Source organism: Diceros bicornis, chromosome 31, assembly GCF_020826845.1.
Source record: "Diceros bicornis minor isolate mBicDic1 chromosome 31, mDicBic1.mat.cur, whole genome shotgun sequence".
In the NCBI taxonomy this organism is placed as follows: domain Eukaryota; kingdom Metazoa; phylum Chordata; class Mammalia; order Perissodactyla; family Rhinocerotidae; genus Diceros; species Diceros bicornis.
In genome coordinates, this window is record NC_080770.1 from 32,814,760 (window position 1) to 32,826,982 (window position 12,223).

At 41.1% G+C, this 12,223-nt stretch overlaps 1 protein-coding gene across 2 annotated transcripts in view; it reads right to left on the minus strand.

The window, feature by feature from the left end:
• The window catches only part of TRIM44 (tripartite motif containing 44), a 110,422-nt gene that overhangs the window by 40,479 nt on the left and 57,720 nt on the right, over positions 1–12,223 (minus strand). For both annotated transcript variants that reach the window (XM_058527144.1, XM_058527145.1), the window contains exon 4: positions 8,297–8,316. In XM_058527144.1, coding sequence (XP_058383127.1) covers positions 8,297–8,316 — 20 coding nt within the window. The remainder of the gene's footprint in view (positions 1–8,296; positions 8,317–12,223) is intronic.

Below are 12,223 nucleotides of genomic sequence, written 5' to 3' on the forward strand. Positions count from 1 at the left end.
TATCAATTTTCTCATCTGTAAAAAGAGGATTAGAATAGCTCTACCTCACTGAGTTGTTTTAAAGCTTTGAAATAATACATGCAGGTCCAGCTCCCACTGAATGTTCAACACACAAGCAGGTTACACTATTACTGCTGTTTAGCAGGTGATCCTGGACAGCCATGAAAGTCAGGCCAGTCAGCAGCGTGGTCAGTTTTAACTGGTCCTTGTCTGAGTGGCAGTACCTGTGCAGGTGGGATAACATGGCAGGCTGCCCCACAGCATCTAGATCAAGATGCATTTAGCAGCCGGGGGCAGCTGAGAAATGCTTCTCTCCCTACCTTCGCTGCAATTCTGTCAGCTCCTCCCTCTCTGTACTGTTTTTCTCATGCTCAATCTCACTTTCTTTTAAATAGAATTGATGGAACCAGAGGGGAAGGAGACATGTACTCACCAAGGAAACAAAATGCTTTTCCATTTTACAACCACACTGCAACCTATGGAGAACAACTGGTAGAGGTGCTAAGGAGTGGGGGGAATGAGGCACTTATATAAAGAAATGTTTTTCTTCCCTGACACCCCTGCTTATGGATAAGGAAGTATTTCTTTTATGAACCTACAACCACTCACAGTTAGGTCCTGAGTGCAAACAAGCACAGGCACAGGAATACTGGTCCTTGGTAAAGACCTCACCATTTAGGGTACCCCAGTTCTATCTCAGCCTTTGGCCATCTTTCTTAAAGTTCTGAAGCTACCTCCTTGCAGTTCTAATTTTAAAGGAACATGTACTCATTGACTCTAAACTTTATACTATCTTGAAAAGAAAAAAACAAACCAAAACAACAACAAAAAATGTACCAGCTTCTGCTCCCAGCATCTATTACAGATGTCTGCTGTGGGTTTCTGGGTAAAGAGGTAAATGCAGTTCAGACAGACAGAGCTTACAAAAAAAGGAAGGATCCTTGGAAGCTGTTGGGAAAATGGAATTTTTAACCTCTTGCCTGCCTCTCACTGGGAGGAAGAGAGAAGATGCTAGAGACCAGCAGGTTTGTCCTAAAATGAAAAGACATCACTAACAACAATTTTGCTGTGGCTGCCACAGGTGGGGGGGGGCATAACTAATGACATCAAATTTAGTTATTCTTAAAACACAGAGTGGAGTTTTGTGACCTCCTAACATCTATTATGCTTAGATCCAGTCCAAAATGGCTATGAAGACAAACAAGGAAGAAGAAAACTAGGCTCCAGCCAGACTCTTTAGCATCGAATCTAACTCAGGGACAAATGTGACATCAACTTAATTCTTTGACTAGCTTTTAAAAAACATCTATAGCCTTAAATCTATGCGGAAAATGTTGGTGCTGTAGTATTCCTTTTCTCCATTAATTCAGAAGAAACTAGATAACTACCTTCCAAATGTGATTTGAAGGCAGAGGAAGGCAGGAGCTGTCAAAATAGAGGTATAAATAAGACACAAATCAAACAAATGATTTCCTTTTACAACTACTTCATCTCAGTTGCTTGTTTTTCCATCTGAAAGAAGAAACCCAAAAGGAGAATACTTTCAATGCTTCATAGCATATTTATCCTTTAAGTATAATAGGATGTGCTATTTAATGGGGAAACTGAGGCATAAAGAAAGCAAACAATTTATCCATAACAAATCATGAGATGTGACTACAGCAAGAAACCCCTAAGATTCAAAAGTCCATCCATTTCTCCTGTAGATAGAACAATGCTGTAGTCAAGAGGTAAAATCTAACAGGAAATGGTACAAACCTTTTGGTACGTCAACATGGCATACGAGACTCTTGACAAAGTGGACTCATCCACCTTTTAGTCTCCTCGCTGCCACAGTCCAGTCACGCAGTCACTCACCATTCCCCACACAGCACGTGCTTTCTCACTCCTCTGAGCCTTCAGACATGATTGTCTCTCTGCTTGGATCCTTTCTATCTGGAAGTGCCTATCCCTACCCATCCTCCAAGGTCCAACACAAATGCTATCTTTTCTGATTCTCTATTCTGAGTTAGTTTTAGCCTATTCTACATCCAACATATTTATTATAGAGAATCATTACAGTGCAGTGGTTAAGAGCCTGCATTCTTGAGCAGACTACTTGAGTTTGAATGCCGGCTCTACCACTTTTTAGCTGTGTGATCTTGTGTATGGATAACCTCTCTATAACTCAGTTTTCTCATCTCAGATGAGAAATAATGTTTTAACCATTTATTAGGGCTGTTTGAGTAATAAATGAGATGATACATGTAAATGGTTAAAATACTTTCTGCATATAGTTGGCATTCAATCAATACTTCTCTATAATAATTTATAATTATAATTATATTGCACTTAAATGTGAAATTAAAACTGTTTATTTAGTTCTCTCTTTCAAAGTAGACTTTGAGATCTTTAAATGCAAGAACAAAGTCTTTATCATCTTCACATCTCTGAGGTCTAGCAAGGGGCCTGGCAACATAGAAGCAGTTGAAAATGTCTGTGAACAAATGAAGAATTCCTCTGCAATCTTTCTTGCTTAAGAGATTAGAGAACAGAGCTCCTAGAGGTGAATGTTATCCTGATAAGCTCTGAGGTCAAAGACACAAACAAGGTTAGCCTGCCAGGCACTGTAACTACTATACTGGATGGCAAACAAAAGTTGATTAACGTAAAACCACAGCTTGCAACGTGACATCCAGGTCCCTTGCTACAGCGCCCTTTTTCTTAGCATTAGGAAGCCAGAAGAGGCAGGTAGTGTGTCAGAACACAGGCTGCTCCTGGCCAGCATTTCCAACGTGAGGCAGAAGGAATAAGCTAGAGGCACCTTGGGTGATTTTCCCAGCTGTGAATGGATTTTTTGATTTTATACCTATAAGCACAAGATAAAATAAAATTGTGAATCTTATGGGCAAATATCTGAAAATCAATTACTTTAGCAAGGAGGCTTGCTTTTATTATAGATAGGCAGCACAATGCATAGCATGGTTCATCCCATCTGGGTGAGTAGAGGATAAACAACCCACATCAGCAGGGGAAAACAAAGTCAGTACAGGCTCTGTAACAGGGAAATGTGACACGTAAGAGAGACTCTGCTGAAGGCCAACTTAGAGGATGGACCCTCACTTCTGTACAATAAGCAGCCCTGATAATTTCATTTCATGTCACAAATATCAGAGCCATTTTCTCTAGCTTCCAGTGAGGTCTTTTGAAATGAAGCTAATGCAGAAACCAAACCACGAATTTGCAATCAGAGGACAAAAGAAACCTGTGTATTCCTGACTTTGTCCCCTCTTCTCACTATAAACTACGTCATCAGGAAGAGAAATGCCGTTATCTAAGAATATAGGGTTATTATTTTAGAGGGGGAAAAAGAGTGCCTAGTACACAGCCCCAAGGAAAATTTTAAAGAAACAAAATTGAGAAGATTAAAAAAAAAACCAAACTACCAAATTACAGAATCTATAAGCAGATTCTTTCCACTCCCTATTTGATATAAAACTGTATTCCTCCACACAGCTACATCCCAAAAAACTGGGTGGGGAGTAGCGGAAAGAAACGTTCACATTTCTAGGGAAAAAACCAGACTATAAAGAGGCAAAGAGTTAAGTGACTTGCCCCAGGTCACACAGCCAGTCCTAAGCAGACCAAGAGGAGAAGGCAGGTCTGCAGACTCTCTCCTTGAGTCTCTGCTCCTTCAGAACTCACTGCCTGCTTGATCACAGAATCAGCACGGCTCAGATTCACACTGATCTCAGCAGGAGCTTTGTGCCTGAATACGAGCCAACTCTGAGGATGAACAATTCTACATAAGTGCTGTTACTATTAAAAAGCCATTTTCCTCTTAGTTTAAAAAAATTACAGAAAATCTCAATAGCAAATCAAAATTTAATACTGATCTTACTCCTTTCTCCTCTGAGCACAGAGTTTAAGGGTCCTTCCCTCTCTGACTTCCTTCCCCTACACAACAGCTTTCAAGGCAGCAGATCCCATAGCCACCGCCTCTCCTCGAATATATATTACTTCTCAGCAGGCTCCGGCAGGAGTAGAGAAGGAGCCAATCTATGAGGGAGTGAACACAAGATCTCCCATAATAGCACAGAGAAGACAGAAAATTGCTGCCCAAAGTGTAAATTGCTTTTTTTGCTTGAAAAAAAAAATCACTCTGGGCTTCAAAGACACCCTCTTAAAAGATGACTCCACAGTGGTTAATATCCATGTTCTACATATTAGGACTTTTGTTCCTCCAAGCCCTCCAAGAATCTTTGCCATCTATATGACTGTATCATGGATCTGAAGAGTAAACTACCAGATGGAGGGGCAATAGACAGCTCATTCTGTGGGGTCAAAGGAAGGCTTGGTTGCCTGCTCCCCAGGGAGTCTAAAAGCACCCCTTTTGCTGCTGACCCTCAGAGGACACTCTGTGAGGATGAGATGAAGAAATATCCCTTCATAATGACAGGCTAAGGAGAGAAGAAGTAGCTTGCAGAAAACAGAGGCCACAGCAATTCAGTGTCAAAACAAGTAAGAACTCCCAGGTTAGAGGAACAAGACCAGAGTGATCCTCTGAGGAGTGGTATGAATCCTTTGGCTTTCATTCAGGGTCACGGAGAGAAGTGCGCTGGCGTCTTGGAGACAGCCCGAATGGTGGCTGAGGGCATGAGCCCTGAAGCCAGACTAGATTCAAGTCGTAGCTCCACTACTTACTAGCTGTGCGATCTCAGGCAAGTTAATCTTTCTGAGCATGAATTTGCTCATTTTACAGGTGGGATAATAACCACATCATAGCTTTACATGAGGATTAAATGAGAATATATATAAAACACTGTACATAGTAAACCTTCAATAAATGGTAGCTATGATTATTATTGTTGTTAATTAGCAGGACAACCACACAATAAAATTCAGGGCAAGGAAGAGACACGACCAAAAGCACAAATATTTGGCCACCTCACGTCAAACAGCTTGGAAAGTCAAAACTGAAAAGAGGAAAGAAGGCAGGGAGATTCCAGCTGATAGGAAGGGAGGAAGACATAAATCTATTACAGAGAAATATGTTTCAATAGGACAGGAATTCTCCTTTGTTCCTGCCACCATGGAGAGTGATGGGAATCCACTTCTTCCTGGACTTCTGTGCAGACAATGGGGAAGTGGCTGGGTGGAAAGGACGCTAGCGAAGGAGACACAGCTCTAATAATCCAAGCAGACCTGGAACACAGGGTCTCCAGAGTCATTTCTCTTTCATTCCCTGAGCAGGCAGACCCACACTTCCTTTCTGTCACCCTTATGCAGCAAACTCTCATTTAATACTGTCAGCAATACAGAAGCCTTTGGAATAAAACTGTGTTTGGCTTATTGAGATGGTAAAGTGTATATCATAAATGAGAGAAATTTCAGATCAAAGGCTACCGGCCCTGAAGTGTTAATTGGAATAAACTGAGCCAAATGGTAGTTCAACACAAACTGAATGGAATCAGTAAGTACGAATTTAAAGGTTAAAAAGAAAATTTGACTCCTGTTTCCTCTTTCTGCCAAATTGGAACTTGCTCTTCAAGTGCTCATTGTACCAAAAAAGGGTTCTGTCAAGTCCCAGTCCAACAGAATCCCTGCTGATATCCATGGCAGCCTGGCTCGAGGAAGACAGACTGACATCTTGGTTACTAGTAAAGAAACTCTAGGCTTCACCACTATTTTGTCAAAATGACATTAAGGTATCTGCAATTAAACTATAAAGCCAGTATCCCACACTGAATAGTATCTTTGGAAGGGAATTAATCTCTTCATGAGGTCCCTGTATTCTTCTAATCAACATGACTCTGACATGTGGCCATAAATATAAGATGAGTGTGTCCATCCTAAGCAGGCTCACTCAAGACAGAAATGCCATTTCTACCCTGTGGAGTCCGCACATTATATCTGCCAAGGTGTTTTCTTTATACTGGTCTTGTTTGAACTCTCTTTCTGGGGAAGAAGAAGGTCTAGGGCTTCTCTAAACAGCTAGAGCTAGTCTTGAGAACAGAAGAGGTGGAGCGTCAAGGAGATAATTTAAACAGTTTATCTAAACCAAAGGCCTGTGCAAAACAGTGAAAACTTGGTCAATAACTAGAGATGTTGATTTAGGCTTCCATCATCACTAGCCTAGTCTAACTAGTCTCCCAGGCTCTAGTGTTGACCCACTTCCAATTCATTTTCCATTCTACAGGCAGGGGAGACTTCCAAAATGCAAATCTACTCAGGTTAATTCTTGTTGAAAATTCTTTAATGCCTTCCCACCACCTGCAGGACAGAACTCAGACACCTTAAGGAGGCCTATAAGGCCCTAAATAATCTGGACTCTGCTTTCTTTCCTCCACTCTTCTCTTGTCTGGAGCTTTTACATGACTTGTTCCCTCTACCTAGAACAACTCTACCCCTGTTCCTCCTTTGCCTGCCCTCTCATCTTTCAGACATCTGTTTACATATAACCTTTTCTGGTAAGCCTCCCCTTATCCCCAAAGACTGACTTAGGAGCCCTTTCTAAAGCAGCCTAAACTTCCCTTAATCATAGCACTTCTCCCACGGTATAAGTGCCTGGTTATATGCTCATCTCTCCCACTACACTTAGGATCCACGAGGGCAGGGGCCATGTCTGTCTGAGTTATCACTATACACCCAGTGTATATATAGCACAGCGCCCAACACATGGTAGGGTCATAAGAAAAGAAAAGAAAGGGAGGGAGGGAGGACGGAAGGAAGGAAGGAAAGAAATGAACGTAACACAGAAGGAGCCTGCTCCTGAGAATTGCTAGAAGATGGGGTTTGAAGGGATTCCCTGAGGCTCTGCAGGTTTAAAGCAGGGTGCCTGTGACTTTAGCCACAGTAGACAAGGAGCTAGATCTAGGCTGAGAACCACAGTTCCCAAGGGAGGGAAGCACCAGGAGATGTAGATGTGGGATAACATTTGGCACTAAGAAAGGGGCTCAGGATATGGGGAGGGAGAATGAAAAAAGAAGGAACAGTATTTGTTGCTTTGCAAATAAAAGCAAAGAAGGGCCACATCCTGGCTCCAGTAAGGTAACCCTGGATAATTCATTTAGCTTCTTTCAATCAGAAACTTGAAATAGATAAGCAATTTTCAAACTGAGTTCTGAGGAACTTTAGGTTTCTGCAGAAGCCCCTCAGCGTCTACTGTAATGAAGAGAAAAGGTTCACTAGTGGATGTGGCCCCCAACTTTATCCAGACAAAAACCGCTTTTTTGTGTGTGTGTGAGGAAGATCAGCCCTGAGCTAACATCCGATGCCAATCCTCCTCTTTTTGCTGAGGAAGACGCCCTGAGCTAACATCCGTGCGCATCTTCCTCCACTTTATGTGGGATGCCGCCACAGCATGGCCGGAGAAGCGGTGCATTGGTGCACGCCTGGGATCCGAACCCGGGCCGCCAGCAGCGGAGCTCATGCACTTAACCGCTACGCCATGGGGCCAGCCCCAAAAACTGCTTTTTATACATTGGAGTTCTAGTTAAAGCCCATTTGAAAAAAAGGTGCTTCTGCTAAAACTAAAGTTTGAATAGCAGTGGTCTGCATGACCTTCCTGATACCTCCCAGCCTTAACAGTCCTTGATCCTATGTGACAGAGGGGGCCCATCTGGACACTGCATTTTACTTTCTGTACAGACGCCCCTCGACTGTGTTGATGGCACAGCTGCAGCGTTTCCTAGAGCCTGTTCTCACAGCCTGAGCAGCAAAGCTAAGTAAACCAAAGTCCAGGTTGACTGCAAAAGTGGGGCAATAATGAAATGCACTTTTAAACTTCCTGTGGTGATAGAGGAACACAAAGGAGCATTTTTTTCCCTAAACAAAGTTTTATATACCTATGACCTAGGATGCACTATATAGGTACCTTGAGTCAGATACAAAGATGTTGGAGGGCAGAAATAAAGAATATTGGATCCAGAGTCCATTAAAAAAAGCAATCCAATTCCAATCAAGAAAGAACAATGTAAAAGTTTATCTAGTCAGTCCACCTGATAGCCTAATTACCATCCAAATATAATGCCTACTCTTCTTAACAAGGTATTCTGAATGTGCTAAAGAATAAAGCAAAGTTACTGTCATTACGTACTTTAAAGTCTACCTTTATCTGAAGGTTATAGGCAGGAAATGGCACAGATAGGGAGGGAGATGGGAGTCTTACTAAATAAGATCCTCAAAGCCCTGGCTTAAGATGGAGATCCCTTTTCTGTGCTGTTTCTTGGCTGTCTGTATTTCATGGGGCATTAAAAAGGCCACAAATGTCACTCTACTTCAATTCTGAGGACAAGCAGCAATAACGTGATCTTACCTGGGTCCTTCCTCGTCGCCCTGAAAGAAACAGAAGGAAACAGCATTAGAAATCAGCATCGATAGAGATCGATTTAGATTTCTTTTTTTCCCTCTCCTCTCCCAACCTGAAAGCAAGGCTAGTGCATTTATTGTAACAGACAAACCAGCAGATGTTTAAGGGCTAAGACAAGAGCTAATATAATCCCATGTTCAAACTGCCCAGCAGAGATGAACTGATAATTTGCCTTTGCAAGCAGAGAAGTGAATGCACAGACCTAGGAGGCCTAAATAATAGCCTGGCCTTTTATTTGTACAGCCGGCAGTATTTAGTTCTGAGCAAACTGAGAGCCCAAAGTGGCAGCAGGTCTTAGGCAAAAGCTGACCAGCTCCAAAAGCATCAAGCTGTTTCCCTCACAGACTCATTTCTGCCTTGGTCTAGCATTTTCTTCTCCAAACATGAACACAGCAACTCTAATACAGGGCACACTATGGTGGAAAGGGCACGGAACGGGGACTCAGAAAATTGGGATTCTAGCCCAAGCTCTGTTATTAGCTATGTACCCTGAGGCAAGCTAATTAATAATCTGGACCTTGGTCTTCTCCTTTGTAAAAGGGTAATTCTGGCATTTGATGATCCACATCATTCTCCAGCCAAACAATGCCTTTTCTCTTTTTCTCATTCACTCTTTGCAAAAAGCAATGTGTGAGGGTTATTTTTCTGGGTATTGCATTCTTGGAACCTGACTTTTATCAGTGATCACCAGCAGATTGCTTTGAGCCTCTTTTTGTGACCAAACAAGATTTTTCAAATGACTCTCAAGCCTTTTCCAAGGGACTTCACTCATCCATTTGGCAACAGGATACATCCTCTTTAGCCATTCAGGGTTGGTCTCGATAGAGAATGTATCTCCTAGTTGTTGATAACTTCCCAGAGAACTTATTTGATTGACTGTTCCTATTGGTATAAAGGAGAATGAGTTCTGGAGTCAGACACCGTGGGTTCAAATCTTGACTCCAGCACTTGCTTCCTCAAGTGTTATCCTAGTCAAGTCATTTTGTCTCCTTAATTTCAGTTTCCTAATTTGTAAAATGGGGGTAATAACTGTCCCTGTATCATAGTATGAGTTTGAGGATTAAATGAAATAATGTGTATAAAAGTCTAGCACAGTGCCTAAGATATAGGATGCATTTAATAAAGGTTATTATCAATATCAGTAACAATTCAGTATGATTTATTAAGAAGCTACTACATGTGGGTGCTAAGTGTAAAAGATAACTCATAATGATCTAACCTTCTAGGAGCTCCCATTCTGGAGCAGGCGAAACAGATAGAAAATGAACAATGACTAAATGCATTAAGGGCTCTACCAAAGACATAAACAGAATGCTTTGAGAGTCAGAAGGGAAGTGATAAACATGACCTCTCCTGGAGAAGGGGGCAGGCTTCACAGAGGCGACATTATTTGGGCACTTGAGGTTACAGGCAGGATTTTCCCAGGCCAACAACAGAAGATAAGTGGGAAAGGCATTGGACTAGCGAGAGCAAAGGCACAGCAGTTAAAAGAAACGTATATTTAAGGAATTTTGAGTTCTACAAGACCAGAGAGTAGAGATGTGTGTGTGTGTGTCTCGGGCAGGGGATGTGGGGGTGGCAGTGGTGTGGGGTTGGGGGTTGCGAGTGCAGCTTAGGCAAAGGGAGATGGCCAGGGCACAAGCCTATAAAGGACAGCTGCTGCCAGAAAGCTGATTGACATCAGATTATCCACTGGAGGCTGGATAAGAAGGGCGTTTTAGCAGACTGTTAAGGACCTGCAATATTGGTAAGAGTGCTAATCATCCATACACTAATGAGAGAGAAATGTGGGGTGAGTGATGGAAGGAGGGTACAAGGATGCTGGACGCTTCCTGTGCATTTTGATCAACTGACATGTCTTTTGGGAACTATAATCTAGTAAGAATTTATATAATTTAAATTTAATATGAGTTACATAACTATCAATGACATAATTAAACCTCAACACAATTTTTCAATTATCTTTGCATGTTAAAACCTAATTGTCTAGGAGAACCTTATGGAAAAAAGTATCCAAACTTTCTCCTGTGATTTAGAGCAAGTCGTTCTCATAATCACATATCTCCGTGCAACGGTTAAGAGTTAGAGGAACTTGCTGACTTAGAGGAACACAGCTTCAAATTCTGGTTCATCAATTCCAACAGTGAAGCTTTTGGCAACTTCCTTAACTTTGCCAAGGTTCAGTTTCCTTATTTACACATGGAGACTCCAATTCTTACAGATTAAAATAAATGAGAAAATGTGTGTAAAACACTAAGCAAGTGTCTAGTACATTGTAACTGTTCACCAAATGGTGGTCATTATTGTACTCTCCCTGAATTGTTAATTAATAGCATTTCTAGGGAGAGTGGGGAAGGACAGAGAAGATGGGACACAAGATTTTGCTTTGCATTCATCCATTTCTGCTGCTTATAGATATGTGGTTCTTTTCAAAAACAATAATCACTAACACAAAGCATGGGGAGGACCAGGGTGAGAGTTTCACTGTTGAAGGAATGAATAAATGAATGAACAAATATATACACATACGAATTGTAAGGCAATTTTGAATAGGTGAGCAGACATTCAGAGGATTGCTAATCTTGCTAGTAAAAAGTGTGCACATGCTATTTCTGCTACCCAAAATGCATATCTGTCTTCTGAAAGCCTAGCTAATTCCTATCCATTCTTTAGGATCAAGCCTCACGGGGAAGTTTTTCCTCCCTGACAGATTGAGTGGAGTAATCCCACTCTGTCCTCCACATCTGTGTGGCTCACACTTCTGGGCTAGTACTTAGAGCAGAAAACAGATAGTGACAGCCACACACAATGTCTCCCTCTTGGGATTTCAAATCCTTGAGAACAGAAACCGTGTGTTGTTCATCTCTTCATTTGTTGCACCTAGCACAGCACAAGGCACACAGTAAATAATTATTCAAGAAAGGAAAGAGGGAGGGCAAGAAGTAGGATTTAAGATTAATTTCTACCCTTATTATGAGTAAATTCTGGTTTCAGAGAATATTAGAACTGCAAGTCTGTTAAACACCAACTTTCACTTAAATGATTTGTTAGATTAAGCAATGCTCCCAAATCCCTCCGTAAAATACCCTAAGTGCTCTTGGCTGGTAGGCAACACTCTAGTACAACCTCTCATTTCTGCTTCCACCAGTGGAAATGTATGTTCACCAAGAATCAAACAAGTTTGTTCCTAAGCCTGTTTATATCGGTTGAACTTGTAATTATGATGATACATTTTATTAAAAAACAAAAAATAAGTGCAAAAGAGAACTGTTGCTTCCATGAGTTGTTGCTTCCATGAAAAGTTGAATGCTTCCAAAGCATTAAATAAAGATGAGTTACTTAAAAATATCTGCCAATTTTGATGTACGTGAGACATGCAAAATATTAGAAAAAATAAAGCATAAAAGTCTAGAAGTCTACATTCAGCTTGCTTTGAATGTTATCCTCCTCATTATAAAGAGACTGAAATTGGACCTTATACACAGTGCCGTATGGGTGTGGTTTATGACATTCCACCCCAAACACCAAACTTGTATTCTCAAAGAAAATGCCTTGACTCAGAATCAAAGAAATATACAGATATATATTTCAAGTTTAAAATAAATGTTTAGGATATGTATACATCATTTTTAATGATTTACTCATTTGAACTAACTTTTTCTAAGATTATCTCACTGCAGCTCAGTATTTTACTCTCAAAACTAGGCAAAAGATGGAAATGCTCATGACATGCAAATAAAAATAAAGACACTTAAAAAAAATTAATTTAATTTTATGTATTTATTTTTTTTGGTGAGGAAGATTGGCCCTGAGCTAACATCCGTGCCCATCTTCCTCTATTTTGTATGTGGGACCCTGCCACAGTATGGCTTG